At 51.6% G+C, this 12978-nt stretch overlaps 2 protein-coding genes across 4 annotated transcripts; both read left to right on the top strand.

The window, feature by feature from the left end:
* Positions 1–229: 229 nt before the first annotated feature.
* On the top strand, positions 230–538 carry LOC123158172 (glycine-rich protein 23-like). Its single transcript, XM_044576265.1, has one exon. The coding sequence runs from the start codon at positions 230–232 to the stop codon at positions 536–538; it is 309 nt and encodes a 102-aa protein (XP_044432200.1).
* A 9480-nt stretch (positions 539–10018) lies between these two features.
* On the top strand, positions 10019–12654 carry LOC123161591 (protein NRT1/ PTR FAMILY 8.3). Of its 3 annotated transcripts, none has more exons than XM_044579394.1 (5): positions 10019–10231; positions 10344–10443; positions 10587–10804; positions 11055–11608; positions 11699–12654. In XM_044579394.1, exons 1-5 carry the CDS (start codon positions 10178–10180, stop codon positions 12531–12533), a joined length of 1761 nt encoding a protein of 586 aa, XP_044435329.1. In that variant the 5' UTR covers positions 10019–10177; the 3' UTR covers positions 12534–12654. The 3 variants fall into 3 exon arrangements, with proteins under 3 accessions (XP_044435329.1, XP_044435330.1, XP_044435331.1); XM_044579395.1 differs by having other exon boundaries at positions 10587–10764; XM_044579396.1 differs by having other exon boundaries at positions 10080–10231; positions 10526–10804.
* The last annotated feature ends 324 nt before the right edge of the window (positions 12655–12978 follow it).

Consider the following 12978-nt stretch of genomic DNA (forward strand, 5'->3'; position numbering starts at 1 on the left):
ATTCTTCCTTCATTCATTGGCATGCAGGGATCCAAAGGGCGGCGCGAGCGGCGCCGTGTGCATGCACACGCTCGCTGCAGGCTTTGATTTGTTCCCGCTTCCCGGCGAGCTCTCACCTCTAAAGCCTCTATAAAAGAGCAACACGGCACTCGTTCTCTACGCAGACGCAGCACCACAGTCTACTCCAGGCAAGAGAAGCTTCTGCTTACGACCGATCCAGGAGAGAGAGATGGGTGGCAAGGGCGGCGGTGGAGGTGGAGGCAACGGGGGAGGAGGTGGCGGCGGCAAGGGCGGTGGCGGTGGCGGTGGAGGTGGAGGCGGCAGGAGCGGTGGAGGGGGAGGAGGAACGAAGGGAGGCGGAGGCGGATCAAAGGGGTCAGGCGGCAGTGGAGGCGCAGGGAAGTCGTCCGGCACGAGCGGTGGCAGCGGTGGTATGATGAAGGCGCCCGGCGGTGACGGCGCCTACATCTCCCGTCCCGGGTTCGAGTCCAACCCGCAGGGCTACTTCCAGGGCCTCCACGGCGCCGGAGGAAAGTAGCCGGAGACTGGGAGCGCTCTTCCCGTCTTCCGTCCGTCAGTCAATCAGTCAGTCGAGCTTCTCGTCACTCGTCAGCAGCTTAATTCGGCCATGCATGCATGTTTACGCATTGGCTTCTAAATAATGTAACCCCGTGAGAGCAGCCTGCATGCTAGTCCAAGTCGGTCTCGTTCGCAGCGTTCGCTTGATTGTAATGGAAGTACTCATGAACCATGCAAGAAATGATCGTGGAAATTAAGTCATCGATTGTACATACCTCCGTCCGAAAATACTTGTCACCAAAACAAATAAAAATGGGTGTATCTAGAACTAAAATATGTCTAGATACATCTCTTTTCATCCATTTTGATGACAAGTATTTACGGACGGAGGGAGTACGTGTTTGGTTGATCGTGTGGTGGGCTTTTCGTACTCATCGCCTTCGTATCTGGTTGATCGTGTGATGGCCGTTTCATACTCATTGACTCATTGCCATATCGTGAGTTCGTGACTGCGACCGATCTTTTTCTAAAATGCAGAAGTGCGACCGATCAATTTATCGCCGGTAAGCAATTTTGGATGCATGCCATTTCCAAACAACGAAGTTAATCGAATTACTCCGTACTGCGCTTGCTTAAGCATTGCATCTGATGAAAATACTTTCTGCCTACTCATTACAAGATATGAATTTGGCGCACATGACTAAGTCAACTTCTTCTGCAACACCAACATCAAAAAGTGATACTCGTCATCACGCTGGCGTCTCCATGTCAAGCCAGAGAGGGCTAACAATGTCTTGGGCGTTGCGTGAATAATGTTTTTTGGCTCCGATGATGTTTCTGATGAATAAATAGGCAGTTTTTTGATTAAATTAATCAATGAATAAATCATGAGCATGACATGGATGTTAGAATATATATAACCGTATTATTTTGTATAGTTATACGGTTGTATATGTGTAGTCCTTGTATAGGTGTCCGTATATTGTACGATACGAACTCTGCCTTGTAACCTATATATATAGATCAATACAAGGCACCACAATGTGTGGTTTCCCCAATCTTACATGGTATAGAGCCTAAAAACCTAACCCTAGCCTGTGCCGCCCTCCTCCTCCTTCCGCTGCCGCCGAAACCACCACCTCTCTCGCCGCGGCGCCCACACCGCCGCCTCCATGTCGCAACCCGACACTGACGCGACGAACCAGGCATTGGCCGCCGCCAAGGAGCGCCAGGACGCCGAGGCTGCCGAAGCCGCCAAGGCAAAGCTGCCTCTCGCGACCGCCGCCGATGGATCCGGGACGAGCGCGAGGTCCTTCTCCTTGACCTCGCTGCACGCCCAAGCCGTCGGTATCCACTCCATCAAAGGCCACGTTCCCGTCGAGCTCGCGCTTGACACCGGCGTTCACCGGCAGTGGCGCACCTTCTTCCGCGCCGCTTGTCGCAAGTACGCCCTCCTGGATCACCTCGACTTCGATGCTCCCGATGCGCCGAACCCGGAGTGGTCTCTCCTCGACGCCACCGTCGTCTCTTGGCTCTATGGGTCTGTCTCGCTCAGTATCCTCGACGCCGTCATGACGCCCGGCGACGATCCCCTCGCCGTCGATCTCTGGAACAGCATCAACGGTCTCTTCAACGACCACAAGATCAATCGCCAACTCCACCTTACGGCCGAGCTCGGCGATGTCAAGATGGGAGAGATGAGTATGGCCGACTATCTCCAGAAGGTCAAATCCCTCTCCGACGGGCTTGCAGATCTTGGCGCCCCCGTTGGCGATGTCGAGATGGTGGTCCACTGCCTCAATGGCCTCTCCGAGCAATACGAGTCCGCCGCCGATCTCATCTCCCTCATGCCCGGGATGACCTTTGCGCAGTGCCGCTCGTTGCTTGCGCTCCAAGACATGAAGCGCAAAAACCGCCGCGCCCGCAACTCAGACACGGCCCTCTTCACCAACACCGGCAACCCTGGCAACACGGCAACCCTGGCAAGGCTCCTGGAAAAGGAAAGAAGAAGAAGAAGGCCGCCGCTGGAGTCACCAAGGAGACCCCGGCGCCCGCGACCCCGCAGTCTGCCACTCCTTCCTGGCCCTCACCGCAACATCCCTGGAACGGCGCCATCCAGATGTGGCCCTATGGCCAAGGGGGGCTGCTCGGTCGCGCGCCGCCCGGCTATGGCGTTGCTCCCGGCTACGCGCCCCGGCACACCCCGTCGCCGCATGCGTTCTACGCCCAGAACCCGTACGGCGTTGCTCCCTATGGTTACGGCTACGCCCCTGGACAGCTCTCCTACGGCCTCCCAGGCACTGCTCCATCATCACCGGCCTCATCTTCGGCTTCATGGGACCAGGCCGCGCTCATGCATCAGTTCCAAACCATGGGGCTGCAAGCACCCTCCAGGGAGTGGGTGATGGACACCGGCGCCTCCTCCCACTTTGCGTCCGATCCCGGTATGCTCACCTCTGTGTCCCCCCCCCTCCTCCTCTCGTCGTGCTGTCATTGTCGGTAACGGTTCCACTCTTCCAATCACCGGTACCGGGCATGCACGTCTTCCTATTTCTACTACCTCTCGCCCTCTTTACCTTCGTAATGTCTTAGTAGTTCCTAACATAGTTAAAAATCTTTTGTCTGTTCGTCAGTTCACCATTGATAATCGTGTATCCGTCGAATTTGACCCTCTTGGTTTTTCTGTGAAGGATCTTCTATCCAGGACCGAGATTCTCAGATGCAATAGCTTCGGAGCTCTCTACTCCATCCGCCCTTCCTCTACTAGCCAGCCACACGCCTTCCTCGTCGTCGATGCAACACTCTGGCACCGTCAGCTTGGGCATCCTGGGCGGCCCGTCATGGAGTCATTAGCTCGTTCTTCGGTTATTCCTAGGGAAAAGAATAAAAGTAGCTTGTGTCATGCTTGTCAGTTAGGTCGTCATGTTCGTCTTCCTTTTTCTTCCACCAATCGTGTAACCACTACTCCGTTTCAAATAATTCACTGTGATTTGTGGACCTCTCCTGTTGAGAGTATTTCTGGCTTTAAGTATTATCTCGTCTGTCTCGATGATTTTACTCAGTATGCATGGGTGTACACTCTACAGACTAAGTCCGAAGCTTTCTCGCACTTGTCGTCCCTTCATGCTTTAGCGCTCACCCAGTTTAGTGCACGCTTGCAGGCTATTCAGTGTGATAATGGTCGTGAGTTCGATAATTCACTCCTCCATTCCTTTGCCCAGCACCATGGAATTGCACTCCGCTTTTCATGTCCATACACTTCGCAACAGAATGGTAAAGCCGAACGCATTATTCGTACTCTTAATGACATTACTCGTACACTACTTATCCAAGCCAGTATGCCACCTCGTTTTTGGGTTGAAGCTCTTCACACCGCCGTTATGTTGCATAATCGGCTGCCTTCAAAGGCAATCTCGGATCGTATTCCCTTTCGTGCCTTACTTGGCGTAGATCCTTCATATGCTGGTCTTAGGGTTTTCGGATGTCTATGTTACCCCAACACCACAGCCGTCGCTCCGCACAAACTTGCGCCTCGCTCCGTGCCGTGCGTGTTTCTAGGGTACCCATCACGGCATCATGGCTATCGTTGCCTTGATCGTTCCACCCAAAAGATCATCATCTCTCGTCATGTAGTGTTTGATGAGTCAACCTTTCCATTCACCTCCCCTTCATCTTCGTCAACTCCTACTCCTTCCCTGCACACTTATGATTTTTTTGCAGGGTGCTGAGCAGCCGGTTTCGTTGATGCCATTCACCGTGCTAGGCACGGTGACCTCGGACGCGACTCCACCGTCGCCGCCACGGTCGCCGTCACCGCCGCCACGGTCCCTCCACAGTCGCCGCCATCGACTTCGCCTCGGTCGCCGCCACTGACCTCGCCCCGGTCGCCTGGGGCCCGGGCTACTGCCGAACGCCCTGCTGGGAGCTTCGAGAGCGACCTTGCTGGGAGTCCTTCTCCTCCTGCAGCCGCGGCACCACCGGCAACACCGTCGCCAGCTCCTGTTGTGGTGGATCCACCCCAGACCCGCCGGCCACGGGCCCCTCCACCGCCACCATCTCACGCCATGGCAACTCGTGCTAAACGGGGCATTGTGCAGCCGAAAAAGATATTTGATCTTCATGTTGAGGGTTTATCTCCCATACCGAAGACTTATCGTGGTGCTCTCAAGGATCCAAATTGGCATTCCGCTATGGTTGAGGAGTATGGTGCTCTTCTCTCCAACAACACTTGGGACCTCGTTGATCCCCCTCGCAATGCTAACATTGTCCGGTAAGTGGATCTACCGTCACAAGATGAAGTCTGATGGTTCTTTGGATCGCTACAAGGCTCGTTGGGTGCTTCGTGGATTTACACAGCGAGAAGGTATCGATTTCGATGAAACTTTCAGCCCGGTCGTCAAGCCAACCACTATTCGAACGGTGCTCTCTCTTGCTCTCTCTAGTGACTGGTCCATCCATCAGCTTGATGTCAAGAATGCTTTCCTCAATGGCACTCTCAGCGAGACTATTTATGCTCGTCAGCCTTCTGGGTTCACTGATCCTCGTTTCCCTGATAAGGTTTGTCGTCTCAACAAATCACTCTATGGTTTGAAACAGGCGCCTCGTGCATGGTTTCAGCGGTTTGCTTCGTTCATTGCATCGGTTGGTTTCATTAGCTCTAAGTCTGACAGCTCGTTGTTCGTTTATCGGCGTGGTGCTGACATGGCCTATCTCCTGCTCTATGTGGATGACATTATCCTGACTGCATCGTCCTCGACATTGTTGCACAGTTTGATTGCCTCTCTTCGTACCGAATTCAGTATGACGGATATGGGTGATCTTCATTATTTTCTGGGCATCTCCGTCACACGCAGCAAGGACAGTCTGTTCCTCTCACAGGAGAAGTATGCATTGGATCTTCTTGATCGAGCTGGCATGTTGCAGTGCAAACCCATCTCTACTCCAGTTGATACTACCTCCAAACTTTCAGCCAAGTCCAGTGATCCAGTTGCAGATCCCACCGAGTATCGTAGTATTGCAGGCGGTCTTCAGTACCTCACGTTCACTCGGCCGGACATCTCTTATGCAGTGCAGCAGATTTGTCTTCATATGCATGATCCTCGGGCTAATCATTTGCTACTTGTGAAGCGTGTGCTTCGCTATATCCGCGGCACCACCGGCCATGGCCTCACTTTGTTTCGACGCAGCTCCAACAAATTGCTGGCCTATTCTGACGCTGATTGGGCAGGTTGCCCTGACACTCGTCGGTCTACCTCAGGTTATTGTGTCTTCCTTGGCACTAACCTGGTGTCGTAGTCTGCTAAGCGGCAGCACATGGTCTCTCGCTCCAGCGCCGAGGCCGAATACAGGGCAGTTACAAATGTCGTGGCTAAAACATGTTGGTTGCGGCAGCTTCTTCAGGAGCTTCATCGACCGGTGACTGGTGCCACTGTGGTGTTTTGTGACAATGTGAGATCTGTTTACATGACACAGAATCCCATTCATCATCAGCGCACCAAGCATGTGGAGATCGATTTACACTTTGTGCGCGACCGTGTCACCACAGGTGAGGTCCGGGTTATTCACGTTCCGAGTTCTTCTCAATTTGCGGACATTTTCACCAAAGGATTGCCATCTCCTCTCTTTTTGGATTTTCGGGACAGTCTTAACATTCGTCGACGCCCGTTTACGATTGAGGGAGGGTGTTAGAATATATATAAATGTATTGTTTTGTATAGTTATACGGTTGTATATGTGTAGTCCTTGTATAGGTGTCCGTATATTGTATGATACGAACTCTGCCTTGTAACCTATATATATAGATCAATACAAGGCACCACAACGTGTGGTTTCCCCATTCTTACAATGGACAGCATTGATAACACACTGATTACGATCTAACAGAGCATGTACTACGCATATAGTAGAAACATGTACGCATATCGCTAGTACTGCTACAACAGAAAGAAACACGAGAGTGATAAGCGATGTATACCCTCCAATCGGCCACGCGGCGGCGGTGACAGTGGCAGCAGCCGCGGCATCCTCGGCGGCCTTCTTGTCGGCCTCGACCTTCTCAGCAGCGGAACGGTCGGCGTCGGTCGACATGGTGATGACAAAGGTGATGCGGACGTAGATGAACAAAAGTGAGTAGTTGCATAGTCGCTACCCAAAAACCTAATCACCCCTCTCCCGTACAGGATCCGGAGAGGCAGGGTTTCGGAGGTCTGCTCTCCTGTCAACCGTGTACGCGGTGAACGTGATGGAGTCGCCGGCGGCAGCAGCAGCAAAGAAACGACGTGGGCATGGAGGCGGAGATGCGTTCTATTTCGCAGCGCCCCACATATATATGTGCGGCCGCGCGTGGAGAGATGTGGGCTGAACCCACGTCCAAGTCGGTAGCCCATGATCCGACGTCTCAGATCGTGGCCCTACCTGTCAAAGACTCTTCGTTCCTGACCGGCAAAAAGAAGCGCATAGGAGTGAGCTCGGCTTGGCTCAATCCCGCAACCCGCGGCGCGGCAAGGCGAGTGGAGGAGGAGGAGTGCGCGAGTGCTTCTGTTCTTCTCAAGCTCCAATAGCATGAGGGAGAGAATCCCTTATAAACCACTCCAACTCTCCTTCAACTAGCATGGTGGGACTAAACTTCCCACCACCTTGTCATGCCACCTACATGGGCCCTTAGAGATTAAATCTGAAATTGTCATATAGGCTCTAGGCCCATCTCATATTTCAACAGTTTCGGATGTCTACAGGCATCATCGAGCATTGCTCAAGGCATGCCGCTGGCAACTTCAAGAGAAAGACGGACTCTTCTGTAGTTTTAAATCTTTGTAAGGATAGCCCTTGTAAAGATAGGTCGACTTCAATATATGGAGTTTCATATTTTTCACAAAAAAAGAATTTATTATTTGCTTCAAAAAATCAGGAAGTATGTTTTCTAGTGTTCATGGATGATATCTTGATGTACAATTTAGACCTTGATCAACATTCGCAGCACCTAACTACGGCCTTCCACTTTTTAAGGAAACACAAGCTCTATGCCAAATTGCCCAAATGCTCTTCTGCACAACCTCACCCCTAAACACATCATATCTGGTAAAGGCGATAAAGGCGTAGCCACACACTTTGTAAAAACTTAGGCCATAGTATAATTGCATACTCCCACAAATATAATCGAACTAGATTTTCTAGACCTCATTCTCTTATCAATAAGGCTAGATATATTGAAAATTGATTTCCGGGCCTATGTCTCCTTATCCCCTTGATTTATCAAACTAACCCCCCTGATTTCATTGCGAGACGCAACGTCAACCCGTAAACCCCGATACATAAAATTTTGTAGATGTAGCATTACTCTTCTCCTTGCAACCTTGAGTTGCTGAGCCCACATTTTTTCTAATTTTTTTTATGATTTGCCCATATTGTGTTACCTAGCACAACGTATGTGCTTCGCACGAAGCAAACATCAATTGTCATGTACCTTAGTTGGCCTGATGTGGGACAAGATCCGGGAGCAACTAGGATGGAAACTGGGCATATTGTAAAAGAGATTGAAAATATCAATCCAAACTGTCGGATTGGAATCAGATGGCCGAGATCTTAGTGGAGGGACCCGCACGCATAAGTACATGCTTCTATGCAAAAAGAACTCTCACTTATACTTATTTTTTAGTCGTTGTCCTTCTTCTTCGAGTCCCCTCCCCAACACAAGGTAGGCCCCAAAATTCGCCAATAATGACGTAACCGCCCTCTTTGAGCCCCTCTCACTTGCAGACGCAACGGTGGTCGAGATTCGTTGTCAAGCTCTGCCCCCACTATGTGGTCTTCACTTCCTCCTCATATGATGTTGCATCATCTCGCATACGACAATCCAGTGGTGGTACCTCCTCCCCCTCTTAGGATCTAGCAGTAGCTCGTTGGTGACAAGTCAGTGGTGAGCTCCTCGCTTCCTTTCCCTCTCAGGCTCAGGTTCAGGCTCATGGTTTTTCTGCAATGCTCCATCGTTAGTGGCATTGCTCATGACTTAATGGTGAGACATGATGATAGACCTATGATTGACAAAGTAAACTCACAAGGCTTGTTGTTGTTGTTACCATGGACTACAATTATATTAAGGTGAGTACAGTAATTCATTAATTATATTGTCCTTTTGTAGGGAATTGGTTATATTGTCTTGATAAGTATCCTCTCCACCTGAACTATTTTAGCCATGCTCAAAAGGTAGTCTTTTTTATTTAAGTTGCTCGAGAATGAACCTTGAAAGAATGGGTTTGAGGCCAACTTGTATGTGAGGTTAACATGTATTTCCTTTCTGTTTTGCATTCTTGCATTTATTGACAAATGTTGTCAATGCTTGCAAAGTTTCACAGTGAAATGACATCTATAGAAGCCGTGGCAAAATAAAATAAAAATCAATGCTCCAAAAATGTTTTTTTTGAAATGCATTTTGGAGTGATGATTTTTTTTCACGGCTTCCACAAATGCCATTTCATTATGAAAATTTACAAGAACTTAAAACCTCTATCATTGGTTTTCCACCAAACAAATTCTGAATTTTCATTTTGTTGAAATTTAATGTTCATCTCGAGCTCATTTTTTCGTTTCTAGCGGCGTCATAGACTGAATAAAAGAAAAGGAACGCCGATAACGCCCACACGTGTGAGCGTTAAGGGGTCTGCCCACATATTTTTTGTGGTGTTTTAGGCAAAATAGATAATGCCCACACGTCCGTACGTCATACCTCCTACCTTATGGCCCCCCACGCCCAGCGTGACAGTCACCACGCGTCCCCCGCAGTTGCCATGGTCTGGACCCTCTTCCATATTCATTTAACTGCAGTTGCCATGTTGCTGAATTACAATTGCCATGTCGGACAACTACAGTTGCCATGGTTGCTCAACTGCAATTGCCATGTATGGTCTGGTCTACTGCAGTTGCCATGATTTCAAAACTTTAGGAGTTGCCACCTACTAACACTAGACAGTTGTCATGTAGCACTACAAAAAAAGGCATGAAAAAAAACATGTTCGGGTAAAAAGAGAGAGTTGCCATGTGCTCACAAGCACGCTAGGGCAGTCGCCATGTAAAAAGAGAGGGTTGTCATCTGCTTATGTGCACGCTAGGGCAGTTGCCATGTATCATGCAAAAACACATGGCAACTCAGGTAAAAGAGTTGTCATCTACTTACAAGCAAAGTTAGGGCAGTTGCCATGTACCCTGCAGAAACACATGGCAACTGACAACTTTGGGTGTGGGCGAGGAGACGGGCGTGTGGGCGAAGTGATAAACGCCCACACACCTGCCTCTCTGCGTGCGTGAAAACTGATGTGTGGGCGAATTGCTAAATGCCCATACACTAGCCCCTCCCGTGATGAAAAAGGACGTGTGAGCGACCGGAGGAATGCCCACACACCAGCCCAGTCTTACGTGACACACAAAAACTATTAGAACGCGTTAAGATTCGTGCAGAATTGATTGGATAAAGATCCATGCGTGTAGATGAGTTGCCAGACGCCCACACGTGTGGGCGTTAGTGTTTTCGAAGAAAAAAGAGCTCACTCATTGGCGCCTAGCTAGCTGCAGTTCTGCGGAACTTTCGGTTACAGATTTACAGTAATCTCCACCCACTCCACTGCCAAGTGCACAAGCAAAAGTCGTACGGTCCCAAGCTCTCGCCATGGCCTCCGCCGGCGAGCACACAGTGCCCCTGCTCGACCGCCCACCCCCCGAGGTCTCGTCCCCCTCTCCCCCGCCTCCCTCGTGATAAACTCTTTTCTCTCTGATTCAACTTTGACCCATGGATGCTGTTTGGCTCCTAATTTTGATGGGGATCGCCGTCGCAGGCAGCGGAGGCATACACCACCGACGGGTCTCTTGATTTCGACGGGAACCCGGCGCTGAAGAATCGGACGGGTGGATGGCGCGCATGCCGCGCAGTCCTCGGTAATTTGTTTCTTGTTCCGACTGAGATTTCAACGAGACCAAACTCTCTTGGCAATTCAACTGTTCTTGGCTACGCGCACAGGTGGATGGCGTGGTGATTAATTTGGTTCCGGCCGCATCTTGGAACGATGATGTGCGTGCAGGTACCGACTTCTGCTACTGCCTGGCCTTCCATGGCATCTCCTACAACCTCGTCACGTACCTCACGACCGTCCTGGGCCAGACCAACGTCGCCGCCTCGAGGTGCGTCTCCACCTGGAAGGGCACCTGTTACCTCACTCCTCTCGCCGGCGCCGTCGTCGCCGACTCCTACTGGGGAAGGTACCGCACCATGGTCGTCTCCTGCTCCGTCGGCGTCGCAGTAGGTTCCTTCCAACCACTCTACACAGCAATCAATAATCACTCTGCACCAGAGTCTGAATCTCTGTGTCATGTCCCAGTGGAGCAATTCAGAATATCGTTCTGACATTGCAGCAATTTCATTTCATCCTGCTCGGAGCACTTCAATTAATCACCACTCTGCAGTCTACATCCTGCCCGGTCCTAATTGAGAAAATTCAGACTTGAATCCTGCAAGATTGTGAGAATTTGGCCTCTCTGTTTTTGGGCAGGGCATGCTCATGGCAGCACTCTCAGCGTACCTGCCGCTGCTCGTCAAGAACGGCGCGTCGTTCACAGGCCTCACCTCGTCCAACATCGTGTCGGCTCAGGAGTTCATCTTGTTTCTGGGCCTCTACATGGTTGCCTTTGGGTTGGGCGGCCTCAGGCCGTGCCTGATGTCCTTCGGCGCCGATCAGTTCGACGACGGCGATCCATCGGAGCGCGTGACGAAGGGCTCCTTCTTCAACTGGTACGTCTTCAACATGTACTGCGCATCGCTGGTATCCAGCACCGGCATCGTATGGGTGCAGGACCGTTACGGCTGGGCGCTGGGGCTGACCATCCCGGCGGCCGTCCTCGCCGTCGGGCTTTCTTGCCTGGTCGTGGGCTCGCGGACGTGCAGGTTTCACCGCCCCGGCGGCAGCGCACTCACCAGAGTGTGCCAGGTCGTCGTTGCTGCAGTGAGAAATTTTGGCGTCGAGCCGCCGTCCGACAGCTCTCTTCTCTACGACCCGCGGGAAGAAGACCTCGCAGTTCAGAGGATCGAGCACACCCCTGATCTCCGGTCAGTTACTACAATCCTCTAAGGTTTCCTAGTAGCTGCGTGCTTGATCAGATTCACCACTCAAGACGGATGTGCTGCTTGCTTGATCAGATTCTTCGACAAGGCCGCCGTTGTCGTGCCTTCGGGCAAGGAGGTGGAGACGGCAGCCGCGTCGACACCGCACAGCCCGTGGAGACTCTGCATTGTGACGCAGGTTGAGGAGACCAAGATTCTCGTGCGGATGCTTCCGCTCTGGGCGACCGTCGTGTTCTTCTATGCCGTGTTAGCGCAGGTCTCGTCGACGTTCGTCGAGCAAGGCATGGCGATGGACGCCAAAGTCGGCTCCGTACGCGTCCCGCCCGCGTCCATGTCCACCTTTGAAGTGCTCACCATCATCGCCCTGGTCCCGCTCTACGACCGGGCATTCGTTCCTGCGGCCAGGAGGCTCACCGGGAGGGAGAAGGGCATCTCGGGGCTTCAGAGGATCGGTGCCGGCCTCGCCATGCCCGTGCTCGCCATGGCCGCAGCGGCGCTTCTCGAGACGGCACGCCTCCGCGCGGCAAAGGCGTCGCCGCTGGCGCCGAATTCGACCAGCGTGCTGTGGCAGGCGCCCCAGTACGTGCTGATGGGCATGGGCCAGGTGCTCACTACCATCGGGCAGCTCGACTTCTTCTACAGCCAGGCGCCGGCCGCGATGAAGACCGTGTGCACGGCGCTCGGGTTCCTCGCGATAGCGGCCGGCGACTACCTGAGCTCCTTCCTACTGACGGTCGTGCAGTGGGCCACGTCGACGGGCGGCGCGCCGGGCTGGATCCCCGACAACCTGAACGAGGGTCACTTGGATCGCTTCTTCTGGATGATGGCCGGACTGGGCTGCCTGAATCTGATGGTTTTTGTGAGCTGCGCCGCGAGGTACAAGGAAAAGAATCCAATAAGACCATGTTGACAACAATCTGAAAGCACCATAGTATACATTTTGCAGTTAATTTAGTTTGCACTGATGTAGTGTAGTGTCAAAAAGTGTTTTACATTATGGGATGGAGGGAGTACGTGTTTCTGTACTTTACCCTCCTGAGCCGGAAAAAGTCCAAAACAAACCTTCAACTTATGGAAGAAGCTAAATCGATTATTTTAAATTTTCGTAATGAAAATATTTTTTTTTACAAACCCACTTGTCCTCTACCAGACAACGACAACTCATCAAGTAACTAACGGCTGTGCTAATTTTCGTGCCGAAACGTTAGACACCCATGATTATAAGGAGGGAATATTAGAAGTGACAAAAATTGAAAGCGGCCACAAAAAATGAGCTTAACAATATTTGAACTCAAGACGTCACACTCGCAGAGGCCCCACCTATCCAATCAGCCTGAAGGCTACTAACGATTATG

Source organism: Triticum aestivum, chromosome 7B (genome assembly GCF_018294505.1).
Source record: "Triticum aestivum cultivar Chinese Spring chromosome 7B, IWGSC CS RefSeq v2.1, whole genome shotgun sequence".
NCBI lineage: Eukaryota > Viridiplantae > Streptophyta > Magnoliopsida > Poales > Poaceae > Triticum > Triticum aestivum.

Coding starts and splice junctions, on each gene's coding strand:
- LOC123161591 (XM_044579394.1), top strand. CDS start 10,178: ATGGCCTCCGCCGGCGAGCACACAGTGCCCCTGCTCGACCGCCCACCC. Junction 10,805..11,054: donor CCTGCTCCGTCGGCGTCGCA/GTAGGTTCCTTC, acceptor GTTTTTGGGCAG/GGCATGCTCATGGCAGCACT. Junction 11,609..11,698: donor GAGCACACCCCTGATCTCCG/GTCAGTTACTAC, acceptor TTGCTTGATCAG/ATTCTTCGACAAGGCCGCCG.
- LOC123158172 (XM_044576265.1), top strand. CDS start 230: ATGGGTGGCAAGGGCGGCGGTGGAGGTGGAGGCAACGGGGGAGGAGGT.